This window comes from Uloborus diversus, chromosome 8, assembly GCF_026930045.1.
Source record: "Uloborus diversus isolate 005 chromosome 8, Udiv.v.3.1, whole genome shotgun sequence".
Taxonomy (NCBI): domain Eukaryota; kingdom Metazoa; phylum Arthropoda; class Arachnida; order Araneae; family Uloboridae; genus Uloborus; species Uloborus diversus.
Window position 1 is genome coordinate 142,928,592 of NC_072738.1, and position 14,346 is coordinate 142,942,937.

Below are 14,346 nucleotides of genomic sequence, written 5' to 3' on the forward strand. Positions count from 1 at the left end.
ATGTCTGCACTTAAAGAAGAAAACATTGAATCAGTTGCATAATCAATATCACAATTAGAGGTTTACTATGTTATGTCTTACGGAGTTTACACTGTATTTATTAATAACATGTGTGACATCTGTTCAACACATTTTACTGGTTACTCTATAATAGACACGAAATTATAAACATCACATTTAGCAGTTATTTTGTAAATGTGTACACACCGAAGTTCAGAGTTAAAGTTTCTGCCGTTGTTTGACAACCATTTAAATACAGCTGCATAAAAAAAAACAGCACAGTTTTAGGGAAGGAAAAAACTGTGTTTTCTTTTTTTTTCTGTTAAACCGAGTTTATTTGATTACTATTAGCCAAAAAAATAATTTGATTTTTGGAAGGTCTCAATTTTATGTAACATTCACATTTAGATTTAATTTCTTGATGATTAATTACCGTTTTTTGCCCAACTTTTAAAACTATAGGGCTCCGTTTATCTGAAACTCTTTTAATCAGAGCCTAGTTTAAATGAAAAGGTAACTTTGATCAAGCATGGTGACAATAAATGAAACGAAAAATGATCACCAAAGATTAAAAAACGCAACTCAATGGGTGATATACTGCAATGAAAAGTACCCTTATTTGATAAAGCAGGTAATGTTGGACAAATTCATAATTTGAATGTTTAATTAATATTTAATTTTGTAATGATACACTGAAAAACGAGCATCTTGTAAAATAAAGAGAGCTGCTAGAAGTTTTTGCAACAAACAAGAACGAGGTTTCAGGTTTCACTTATGGTTTTCGACAAGAAGACAGATTTTTCTTCGTGCAAGAAGAGAAATCTGTTTCATACCATACTCATCCAACTATAAGAAGAAACTATTTCTATTAAGAAAATCATTTTCTGAGGACTTCAAATGTCAGTGATTTCCTGCAGAACTTTAAACCGGAATGTAAAAACATTAACAATAAAATATTTCTATGCATAGGCAGGAAAAGCTTTTTCCTTCACATCTGTTTTCACACACAACTTGAACTTACCAACTTCTTTCCACATCGCAAGATGTGTCGTTAAAAAACCATCTCTTATTGCTTTTAAGACCATTTCATCGTCATCATGCCAAAAATGTTTGAAATTTACAATATTATCGAGCAGATTGTTTTTCGCATATAGAGCGGCTTCCTTTCCTCCATGACCATCGAAAATACCAAAAAATGCATATTCTAAATCATTTTTGTCTTCAGTCTGTTGATAAGCCACAACAAATGCATCTTCCATATATTTTCGCCCGCCTTGACTCGTTTGACCAGTCACTCTCAAACTTATTTCAAAAGCAGACATAATCTTCAATTTATTAGACAGATTCAGCAAAAACAGCAATGGAGGATATCATAATATTGGCGCAAGCGCAAATTTCCCGATCGGGACACAAGTCTTTTTTTTTCTTGCAGATTAACGGGAATACATTTTTGAAAAATGAATTTAGAAACTTCATAAAAATGACGTGGTTTCGCTAACTGATTAATAACATTGACCAAGTTTTGCAATTTCGCAGTGCTAAATAAAACTTTATACATCAACAAGCACAGAAACTTGTTTTTTGAACTAATGCAGTTATTTATTTGTTTATTTTTTAAAAAGAAGGTTACGATACGATTAATCGGCAAATAACAGAAAAATTCAGTGCAGCAAATTTTCGAGCATGCGCAAAATGAAGAATGTTGTGATTTTTTTCAAGCAAAAATCTTGAAACCATGGAGTCATATGACGCTAAAATTGGAGTAACAAAATATCGAATAAATAAAACTGGAAAATACCCAAACTGTCCCCGAATAGTTAACTCCTTGCCGATGGAGCGATTAGAAATAGTTTGTGGGTTACGAGAAGCTGCTTGGCAAAGTTGGCGATAAATAATAGTGCTTTTAGTTTCATTTAATTGGCGGGTTATTTCACGCTTTAATAGATTTTTTGTTGTTACTTAACAGCTTGTTTTATTAAAAATTCGCTGACAAAATGGTTTTTGGTGACGAAATTTATTTATTTGGCGGATTGGCATAATTACTTCTGGAAACTCGACACGACCACGTTACTCCCCGGTACTAACGCATTCAGCTGTTTGAATTAGAGGGATTCTAGATTGAATGACTCTGCGTCTATCACATTATTTTCACCAGAATTAGCTTTAAATTTAGAAGGCCAAAAAAAAAAGAATTTTAAACTTACCAGTCTTTAATTCAGCCCTCCACTCTTCCACCACACACTTGAATTCGAAACCAAAAAATGGGTTTAAAAAATGCCGCAGATTGAAATGTTCGATAAGTTGTTAATTATGGAAACCTCACCTGACTACGGAACTGACTTGTCGGCTGCGTATGCATAACCCGCCTGTCACGAAAGCAATGAAAATGAAAACATAGAATTTAAGCAAGTGTCATATTTTGGTATGGTATTTTCATTTCGTCCATTGAATAATTTAATTCAGTTTGTATAGTCATGTTTTGTTTGTTTTCCTGTAATTTTATGAGTATTTTGTTTTTACGCAGCAGGTTTAAAGCATAAATCTGCCATCAGCCATTTTTCCATATAATAATAATTCATTTATTAGCGTACGATCACAATGTTCATATTTCCTTTTAATAAGTGTTTTAGTCTTAAAGTGTTTCTGAATCATAAAGTTCTCTGGGGAATTTCTTATGCTGCTTTGAATGTCCTTTAAAATGTGTCATTATAATCATTTGGTTTGGTTTTAAACTATCAATTGATTGATAACGAAATTGTATTTACAAGTTGAAAAATCATGAGAAGGTATCCTCCTACACGGTTCAGTTGGCTCAATCTTTGTGGAATAGGGGATCTCTAAGAAATTATCAAAAGAGAAATTTCTTGGTTTTAATTTCTGCAATCTGTTAATAAATAAATGAAATATTTTGATTTGACAATAAACGAAGTAGGAAGTAATTTTTCTTTCAAAGCTAATATTAATTGATTTAATGAGGCTTAGTTGTAATAAACAAAAGTATTTAATGCAAATTTTCGTACAAAAACCCACTTAATTTGCTGTTTTCAAACATGATGATATAGTTTTGATTCATTCAAACTTGCTATTGAGAGAACAATAGGTATCGCTTGTGTTAGATTGAATTCTTGAAATTAACTTTTTATGTCACAAAAGTTATTGAGGTGTTGAATATGCCTGCCTGTATCACTTTTAAAAACAAAATATTGGTATAAAAATGGTGCATGACAAAGTTGAACTTATTCTGAATGAAACCAATTACACATTCCAAGATAATGAAACCAATTGTTACTTGCCGGCAGTTCCAGATCTGTGCTCACAGTGTGGAGGAAGAGCCTGACAAATTGAAAAAAAAAAAAAAAAAAAAAAACTAGCACAAAGACTTATTAACATAGCTAACACACTGCTGGCCATGGGGCCTTACAGATTTTGTTGCAGGGGAGACCAAAATGTATCTGGGCCTGCTTGCAGACCTGTGCCTATTATTTTGTGAAGGGAGGTGCTTTGGTGTCTTGCTCGCATTTTCAGAAAAATATAGCAGTTTGTCAAATTATTCCTTTCTGCTAAGGGATCAAACTTCCCTCAAATCCTTTGATTTCAAGATATTACCAATCCTGGTATGGTGTGTTAAATAGGTATACAAAGAATTATGACCATGCAAGCATGAAGATTATTATGAACCACTTTCACTAAGGTACATTTTGGCTTCAGTAAGTTAAACTGCTCAAATTTTTGAATGTCCTTTTAAAGCGAGTGGTGAAATCAACGAAGTTATCCAAAAACTTTTACTGAGACTGCGATTCGGTATAATTAACCAGCATTCACCTTCTTCTCCGAACATTAAATGTTTGCAGGGCCGGATTTGGAAGTGTGGAGTCCCTGGGGCAACGAAGGAGTGGAGGTCCCTAATCAGGGTTCGAAAAGATCATCTTATATTTTCGAAAATATCTGATACTTTGATTGTGTATATATCCGGTTTTTCAATCAGCACTTTAATAGTTAATACATCCTGAAGTTACTGCTATTTATTTTTTTATATTATTATAATTATAATTTATAGGGGAGAAAAAACGCAAAATTTGCTGACCTGCAAAAGTTAGGATATTTTGTAAAAATTTTATTGTGGGGGCCCCTTTGTTGTGGAGGCCCAGGGGCAATAGCCCCGCCCGCCCTCCCCTAAATCTGGCCCTGAATGTTTGTGGAACAAATTTTTTGGAAATCAAAACATATTTAGATCTTCTGCCAGCCCCTTGAAGTTCCGTCAAATATGTAAAAATTGACGTTTTTTAAAACAATTTCTTATGTATATTTTTTTTAAAATCACCTGTGATTGGAAAAGTTGTGTATTGACTTCTCTTATTTGTCCAAAAGGAACTGATGTGATATACCCCACCCTTGGCGACTTTTTCCTGTTGGCGCCAAGAAAGCGTCGCCAAGAAAACGATGTATGACGACATATGTCATACATCGTTCTTAGCGATGCTTTTTTAGCGCCAACAGGAAAAAATCAGATAAAAAAACATGATCAAAGCACTTCAGAACACAATATATATAAAAACAACATAAAACCACAACAAAAAACATCACGAATATATGCTTCAAAAATGTACAGGGCCGGGATTTTTTGTAAACATATTAAAATACAATGAAATAAATTATTGTATTAATTACAAGTCGAAATTAATGCATTAATTGTTTTTTCATCATTTCTCCGGGATACGAGCCCTCGGTCTCATAGTACTTTCGTAATGAGACCTCGGCTCGCCGGCCCTGCCTCGGTCTCATTACGAAAGTACTATGAGACCTCTGGCTCGCCAGGACCTCGCTCCGCTCGGTCCGTTATCCCTCCGACTGTTAATATACATTACAGTCGGAGTATGGTCACAATTATGTATATTTATGTATATTATGTATATTCATGTGTATGTACACCCAAGGGTGGCTCCCTCCGTTCAGTGTACAATAATGACACAGTTTTAAGTGTGAAATATGCACCATTATTGTGCAGATTTATTAATAAAATTCAGCATTTTTAAGAGCACAACCGAAAGAACTTTCAATTGTTAACATAAAATTCAGTACCTAAAGGAGGCACGTTAATGTCTAAATAATTCGTGGCATCGATAAGAATTAACTTTTAGAACAAAATAACCGAACTATTTTTGTAAAATTAATTAACATACAGTAAAAATAAAGTTAAAAGCTACAAGAACCCCTCAAGGATTTGTAAAAAACAAAGAATTTCCGAAGTGAGAATTTTTATGTGAATTCTTAAATAAAGAACTTACCTTTTTATGGTATAAATCCTCACACTCAGTCCAAAACAAAACATCATCTGACAATGGCGCGTTACAGATACACACCACGTTGGAGTTAACTTTTAATTGACCTTCAAGTTTGAAGAAACTGGCATTTTCTAATGTTTTTACTTCAAAACACAACTACTGAATCTAAACTAACACAAAATAAGCATTCCTGTAAGGTATACTGCACAAAACAACACGTATCTCTCCTGCGTAAAACCAAGTAAAGAACCCAAGTAAACAAGTTCGAACAAGTTTGCCTTCGCGTTGCCAACCGCAGGTTAGTTTCACCAGGGATGCCATGCTTAAAAATTTATCGCCTCATTGGCGAGAAAAATATTTCAATTTTGTGCAAAAAATCGGATGTTGCCAAATGAGGGGGGGGGGGATATCACATCTGTACCGTCCAAAAAAATTTTTGGTAATTGAAATATATTTAGACCCATGTCCCTGAAATTTCGCCAAATATGTAAAAATTGACTATTTTAACCCGTAAAATGGAACATGCAATCTTAAAGACCGCTCCAAAGTATATCCCAACACAAAAGCGTAGTTGGGACTTGTACACATACACAAATACCTACATCTAGCAAAGATGCATCAGGATTTAAAATGAAGAAAAAAAAGCAAGCTTGCAATAACGTCTTCGAATTTCCCGAATCGTCAGGAAAAATTTGCCAGATTTGAAATTTTTTTGAAAATTACAGTGACCTCCCATTGGGGCACCTTTGATGATTCACCAATTGGAAGACTTATTAGGGAAAGTTGTAAAGATTTGTTTAGCTTTATTCCATGGAATTGCATTGGTTGAAAATAGTTTTTCGAGTAACAAATCCCTATTTATCAAGCTCTTGATGGATCAAGTCGGGGGAAATTTTCCAACAAGTTTTACTAGGAATTCTACATTGCTAAAGAGTTCCGTGAAATCCCAAACACATATATAGTTTTATTTCTATTTGTGCACTTAATTTTGTTGATTTTCTGTTCTTTATTTCTGCACTTAGGTAAATTCCCCCATTTAAATGCTTCCGGTTTTCGCTTTTTTTTTTCGGTTGTGGTTTTCTATAAATTTAAGTCTACCTTTTCCCTGTAGGTACATTAAAAGCTGCTGAGTTCATGGTATGGTGAAGAAAACCTACAAAATGTGAAGAGTGCATCAATTGTTGATTTTGACCGAGAACGATTAGTTCAGAGCGTGACACTGGTGTAAATGAAATGGAAAATTCTTGCAAAGCACCAACTGACTTTCCATTTATCACAGAAAATATTAGAACTGTGGAAAATAGTTTAGCTGAAGATGATGAAAAAAACTCAGTTTCTTTCAGATCAGTTCATATCCTTAATCTTTTAAAGAATGAACTTATTTCACCCGAGAAACCCTTTGATGTTAGTTGTAGTAAGAGCAATAACAATGAACAAGGTTGTATAAGTGCAGAAAAAACAATTAAAGATATTTCTGATTCTAAATTGTCAAGTGAAAGTGCTCTGAATTTCGGAAGTAACACCAAAGGTTCAAGTCAGGAGAATGCAACAGTAAATTTGGATAATGGTGATAAAAGAAGTGAGAATGTAACTGCTGCAAGTTATCGCCCTGAAGATGCATTCAACTATCTGAGTAACTTGATAAAAACAGCTAATAAAAAAAAAAGTCCATCTCCAAGTTCAGGTTTTTCTAATACTTTAGAAAATAAAATGCATGTTTGCTCAACGTTGGCTACTGAACCAAAGAATGATGGAATTAGTGACAACGTCAGACAGTTTTTGAGCAAGTTGAGTGACAACAGCTTAAATGGCTTTCAGAAGTGTTCCATCAGTTTACCCAAGTTACATCTTAGTAATAGTGAGGTGTCATCACTTGAAAAATCTTTCAGAAAAGAAACAGTGTTTGACTCAGAATCACTAAATGGAGAAACAGAAGATATCAATCCTGAGGATTTGCATATTTCTCCAAGTGGTGAAGTAATAAATAATAATAAGTCAGCACTAGCTAGTGGTTCTTTGTGCTGCACTTCTGAAGAGTTTTCTGATCGCACTCAGGCAAAATTCGCCAAGAGTGTTAAGGAAACTGTGAGTGAACGTTTCAATCATAGATTTGATGGAAGTCCAGTTGCTGAAATTTTGTCTGGTTTTAAAAATGAAAATCGGTTATTAAAGCATGATATTGAATGTGATGAAAATTTAAAAAATTCTGAAAAAAGTTGTATGCCTAAATTATTTGTTGGTGAGGTTGGAGATGAATCTTCAAATAGTAGAGAAGACACAGAATTAAATGCCCTTTTGAAATGTGTTTTTAATGATATCAATAATGACAGTGATTCCAGTAGTGAGAAAAGTTTCGAACTTGATTTTAACCATAACCATAGTTTGGTTCCAACATGTGAAGATGAGAGCATAAAATCCAAAAGTTTAAGAAACACTTTGTGCAATGGAAGTGAACATTCTGTAGATAGCATTGATTTGGATGACCTTGAAAAACATGCTAAGGACATTAGAAAACAGTCTCATTCAGGGATATCTAAAACACTAGATATGCATCATGATACCAGTCTTCTTCAAGCAGAAGAGACAATAAGAGATCTATATTTTGATTGTGCCGTATCTCAAACAAATGAGAATGATAAAGAAAATGAAAAGCTTACTAAACCATGCATTGTGTTACTTCCTAGATTAAGTGTTGAAAAATGCTTACTTGAGCCAGAAAAAAAATTAACCCGGAGCAATGGCATAAATAAGTTGAGTAGTGCTGGAAGTAAATTGCAGGAATGGGTCAGTTCAGTCACTCTAAATGCTATGAAGCGAAAGCTGTCTCAATCTTCTAGTAACCGTGTGAAAAACAGAAAGCTCCAAAAGAAAAAACATGTCACTCCTCCATCATCTAAACAAATATCTGAATCTGATTCAATCAAAAAGCGTAGTTTAATCAAACATGATATGGTTTTTAAGGAGAATAAAAAACCAGAATCTGAACTGATATTAGAAGAACAAATTTTTCCAACTAATAAAGATTCTCAGTGCAGTCAATTAATTTGTCCCTACAAAAAAAGGGAGAAAATAAATCAAAGAAGGAACACAATTTCTTGTGATGAGTATTCTTATGAGCGAACATCAGAATTCGGTGTTAACTTGAAGAACAGTGATCATAAACTCCAAGAAGAAAATGTGCAGAACATTAATCATTGTGATACGTCATTTAACTTTCCATTTCAAGATGAGTTCTGTAAGAAAAAAACTGCTGCTGATGATGACTGTATTGAAATGCTTTCTTTGGTTTCAAAAACAAAATTAAGTGATAGTCTATTAAGTGGAAATACTTTTCAGAGAGAGTCAAATGACATTGCAATTACTGCTATTATCAAATCCAAAAAAGCAAAGTGTTTAAACAGAAGTAAAACAACCCCAAAAAAGCAAAAAGAACCAGATGTATTGAGTTTAGAAAATGCTGCAAGTAAAAATGATGCAAATGTCGTATCAGAGAAATGTGACTTGATAGGTCATCAAACTGTATTTCAGAATGCAGATCTTGGAAGCATAAAACATGGCCATATTTTGATTAAACCATGTAAAGTAATATTAGAAAAACTCAATATTGATGCAAGTATCATATTTGAGGCAACTCGTGCAAGGTTGCCGAGGTTTTACCAACATGGTAATAACAAAGCTACAAGTTTTTACTCTAAATCTGATAAGAGAAAGATTAAAAACAAAAGCAAAATTAGTAAAAAAGTAAAATTTTCAGAGAAGTTTAACGTAGACCATCATAACTCAGTAATTACTTCTGATGATGCTCAACTGGAATATGAAAATGCAAATAAAATAGATGATTACAAATGTCTGATTAACGATTTTTTTGATAATTGTTTGTTGTCAAAAGAAGAAAGAATTACAGAAAAGTCTGTTGTGACAGAACCCAAACCTGGTGACTTCGAAAGAATAGAAGAAACGTTAATGAAAAATGACGAAACAGGAACTTCAAATTTTAGTCTTAAGGTTGATGGTGGTGTTAATTATCAGTCTCTGAAGCCTTGTTCTGTTATAGTAAAAAAACTTGATTTGAACTCCTTAAATTTGGTGAATGACGTTGTGAACATCAAAATAAAAATTTCCGATTTAGCCAAAAAAGAATTCTGTGAAGAATGTTTGTTGTCTAATAAAACATTCGCACATGTTGATTCAGTTACATCCCCCGCAGTACCTGAAGCAAAATCTAAAACAATGTGGAGAAATGAAAGAACAAGTAACGCTGGACATGGCTTTTCCGATCCCTGCCGACATGATCTGCAAGTCAGAGGGCCCAGTTGTGTTATTGAGTGGAAGGAAGCTGATTCAGAACAGTGGACGCTCACTTTTAATAAAAAGAACTATCTCAACAGGAAGGGAGAAAAAACGTCCAAATTTTTTTGTGTTCAGTGTGACAGAGATTTAAAGAGTGCTGAAGATTTGTTCTATCACTTGTGTTCAGGTAAGAAGAAACAAGGTTTTATTTGTGAGTACTGTGAAAAAATATTTAACTCTTGTTGCACTTTGACGTCGCATAAGATTTCACATGCTGTCACTTTGGACTAATTTCAAAGCAACGTACACTTAGCTCCATCCTATTTTTATACAAATGACATTTCAATTATGTTTAGCTTTCTGTATTCTGCTCAGTGAAAAGATAGACCGAAAGTCAACAAATGGGTTGCCATTTTCGGAGTATACTGATATTTAGTTTTTTAGTTCCATGCCAAACTCGTGGTTAATGCTGCTAAATGACGTCTATCTTTTCTGTGAATGCAGTATAGTGTGGCTCTGGAAAGTTGAGATATGACCTTCACATTGTTTGGGTAATAAGGAAAGGTAATTTGCGCTGAGTTACGTGTGGTGTGGTTTAGGGCTGGGCGATGCATTGCCGAAAACCGGTGTGCATCCTACATCATTAAACCGGTTTAGAATTTTTCTCTAATCCAATGCATCAATGCTGCTCCAACGTACAGACATTGGTCCAGGGTTGCTGCCATTGTAATCTCTAATTTTTTCACACTAATGTTAATTAGCAGTGTGTCAATTCAATCTGGTTTAACAATGAAGGTGCAAAGAGTTATACCTTCATTTCTCCCAAAACATGTAAGAACTGCACATATGTTCTTAGTTATAGAAGAAAGATATGTTAATTAACTAGTAAGTTTATCATATAGTCACTTGTCAGATAAATACTAAAATTTAAAGAGCAAAATAGCAACAAAAGATGCAACATGTATTTTGATGTTACAAGAAGTGTAGTTCCTAGCACGGATGTCACACAGGTCGGTAATGTTTTATGTAAATATTAAATTTATATAATTTTCATAAACTTGGTTCTTTTTTTGTGGCATAGTAAAAGTTTGGAAGACAAATATAAACTGAATCCATTCTAAGCATAATTTGTCCTAGATGATATATGTAACCTCCCCCTCTCCCTGCAACATTGGGCACTTTATTTTCGTTAAAGTTGTTACATTTGTTAAATATAATTTAAGATATATTGGTGGAAACTTTCAAAAGTTTTAGTATTTATACTATGAAATCCTCTTTGAGTGTCCCCCACTGCGGCCCCTCTCTCCCGCTACCGATTACAAGGAACCTTTTTTTAATGCAAGAATATGTGAGCGTTTGAATGGAATGCATGACTGCGTCCATTTACTTACAACTTTTTGTATTGAAAAAACAGGCTTATTGTAATCTCAAAACTTGTCTTCCATATTTTTCAATAACTTGCGCTTTTAGCTCTGCTTTATGATATAATGAATTTCTTTCTGTTGCTGAAATCTGTTAGTTCATATCTGGCATGATATATAATTTTTCTACCTTGTATACCTTTTGTAAAACTTAAACAAGCAAGTTTGGTTAAAAAAATTAAAAACAAAACCTTACATCATGATGCATCACAATGTAGAAATTCCGACATCGCCCAGCCCTAGTATGGTTAGTACTTTTCAAAAGTACCGTATTTTCCTGTGTATTATCTGCGGTGGCATATAATCTGCGGATAATAGGATGTCAAAAAATTAAGTTAATCTTTATTTACCTTACAATTTCAGCAACTAAATTAACCTGAAGAAGGAAATTTTCAGCCATAGACAAAATTATTGAAAAAAAAAAAAAGATTCCTTCTTGAAATCTTACTTATACTAGGCTAATTATTTTAAGACAAAGACAAAAGGCAAGGGTGCAAACTGTCTAGTCTAGTGCAAGTAGACTGCTTCTTTTTTGCCTGTAGGGGTTTTTATTTCGCGCAGCTTGAATCGCAAATAAGGAAAGATTCAGGCTACATAAAATAAACAGCCCTACAGGCAATAAAAGTCTTTATTGGTGAATCTTGCTGTAAATAAAGTTTTAATACGTTGGCGTTAAGAAAAAGCATAGATAACCGCAACAGTTCATAATAGCCATCTCTTTATTTTACTGTTTTAACAGATAATGAGCAGGAAATGACAGTATTGTGACTCAAATATGCACCAATAAAATAGCCCTCTTTTCACTGAATTCCCCAAAATGAGTTGAAAATTGTCAAGGTCATAGCTCATCTTATCAAATTCAAGCTATATATATGTATATGAAAATATTGTTTTTCAAAGAGAGAAATTAGTGAGAGTGTGAGTAACAGTAATTTGACTAATTAAGCCATCATAAAAGGTTTTTTTTTTTTTAAAGAAATTAATTTTAATTTGTGCATGGAAAAATTTTGTTACAATATATATATATATATATAGTGTTTAATTTTTTTTATTGTCTCTGCTAACTGCAGGAGGCTCATGAACAAACAAGTTGTTTATATACATCTAAATCAGAACAGAGGGTCAAAAAAATTTAATTTTTTAAAATCTATTTGTCAAAAAGTCGATCTAATTAGTTTGAACGCCTAATTTAGCTGCCTACTGCAGCCAGCTATATATTAATTTCAGGGAAAGATTTTGTTAAGGTCTCCCCAACCCCCTCATATTACATTCAAATTTGTTTTCTATTATCAGGAGAAAAATAATGCAAATAAACATAAAAATGAACCCTCTGCCCCCCCCCCTATTTTATCAAAATCTCAAGTAATTGGAAATATTTGATGGCATATTACTAGTTATTTTAAGTCCATGAACACAATCAGGGCTTTCGCCTGATTGGCTCATGGTCATCTCAAGCAATTTAGAGTGAATGCTGCAGAGCATTGAGGTGTGTTTTTAAAAAAGTGTTTACTTGTTATCACTTTGCATCAATAGATTCAATTGCCATTTTGATTCACTAATAGTGGAGAATAATGGAAGGAGCAGTATTGTGCAAGTATTTGTTCATGCATTTGTGAAAGAATTTTCCTCATTGTTATTATTCTAAAGATTGTTTTAAGCATGTGTAAAACATATCAATAGCCTTTGAATATGTTGTATTTTACCTTTATAAATATAAATTATATTTTCTATATACAGATATATTTATCTATAGAGTTTATTGTAAAATGTTGTATATATATATATGTATATATTATGTATAAATTCACCAGCATAGCAACTATCCATTTTTTCAATAAAAAATAAAGTTGCAAGTTACAGTGAGATTTATAAAACTTGTAAAAAAAATCTTTACTTTTCTTTTTGTCTTACAAAAGTCAAATTGATTAAATTTTCTATTATGTTTACTTGTTTTAAGTTTTTTTGAAGTCCTAATTTCTTTTTTTGTCATCTAAATGTTTGGCTTGTAAATATTTTAATATTTTGGACAATTGAATGTTGTTTTAACATATGTTACCAAAGATTATTTTATTTTTGAAACAAATTTTTTTCTTCTGGAGACATGCCAACATTGGACATGTAAATCGTGGGAGACTGCTTTCTCTGCTTGAAACTTAAATCCTTTTGCATCTTGCAGTTGAAGGTGATTTTAGCAAGATTGGCTTATTTTATTTTAGTTTAAATAACTAATATAATATTTAATTTTTGAACGCACGCTAAGGCAACATTACCTACCTACCTTTTTACCACATGCCTACTTACCGTCTGCCCACGGTTGCTATGACATCGGCAAACAGCTATTTTAGACGAGTCTATCTGAATGAGGGGTGAAAGGAAAAGTTTGATGCACGTTTCATTCATTTCAATGTGTCTCTCCTTAATTTAGAGGCTAACACACATATGCAAAAGCTGGCATCCTGGCAAACTAATAGATGGATCCAGTTCTGCCTGTAAACCCAATGTTTGCCTTTCTATCTCGTCAGCAGTCAGATAGTAAGAGAAATTTGTTTTCATTTTTTCAGATTTCAATCCCGATGAATCTTGCAATTATTTTAATATTTTGGACTGTTGGAAGTTATCTTAGTGCATGTTTTAGATTAGCTTATTTTTCATCTCCATAATTAATGATTTTTTTTTTTTTTTTTTTTTTTTTGGTTTATATATTTGTTAATAAGGTTTGCGAGTTTGACTTTAGTTATTCTTAAATTAGCATACTTATTGTGACAGGAATGAGCCCTCAATTATAGCTTTTGTTGTGTGTTTTAGTCTTTGCTCTTATTACATTTTACATATTGAGAGGTAGTACAGTGGACCCTCATTTTACATGCAGGTTACGTTCCAAGTAAATGCCGCATAACTCAAAAACGTGTAAAGTGAGACTTAATAGTAGTGTTAAAATAGGGGTTTGACTCCATAGAGGAAAAAAACCCTTTATCCTAGTGATAGATAAATATACTCGTATATAATAAGTTTAACGTGTACTTATTCCGATACTTATGCACAACATGCGTAAAGAACATATGAACTAATTTAGTGTTTGTAAAAAAGAGCTGTTTATGATGTCCTTTTGGCAGTCATTATTTTTCTGCGTAGCTCTTTGTGGGGCATTAATGTTTCCATGACAGGATCTTACTTCACTAACGAGTACGAAAGATCATTTGTCATTATCAAGGAACTGCTCAACGTTTTCAGCTTGAAAGTTTTTGGTTGTGTGTCACTAATGGCAGTATCCTCGTTGGTTTTATCCTCCTTTGTCGCTTCAAAAAGCGCTTCTTCAAGTGAGCTCAGAATTGTGTGAGATTACTAGTTCCGGA

General features: G+C 33.2%; 1 protein-coding gene across 2 annotated transcripts in view; it reads right to left on the reverse strand.

Moving 5' to 3' along the window:
* LOC129227692 (uncharacterized) overlaps window positions 1-1,322 on the reverse strand; it is a 16,095-nt gene extending 14,773 nt beyond the window's left edge. Inside the window, exon 1 of one of the 2 annotated variants that reach the window (XM_054862286.1) lies at window positions 1,022-1,322. In XM_054862286.1, coding sequence (XP_054718261.1) covers window positions 1,022-1,322 — 301 coding nt within the window. The remainder of the gene's footprint in view (window positions 1-1,021) is intronic. The other variant, XM_054862287.1, reaches the window with a different exon arrangement.
* Window positions 1,323-14,346: the final 13,024 nt, after the last annotated feature.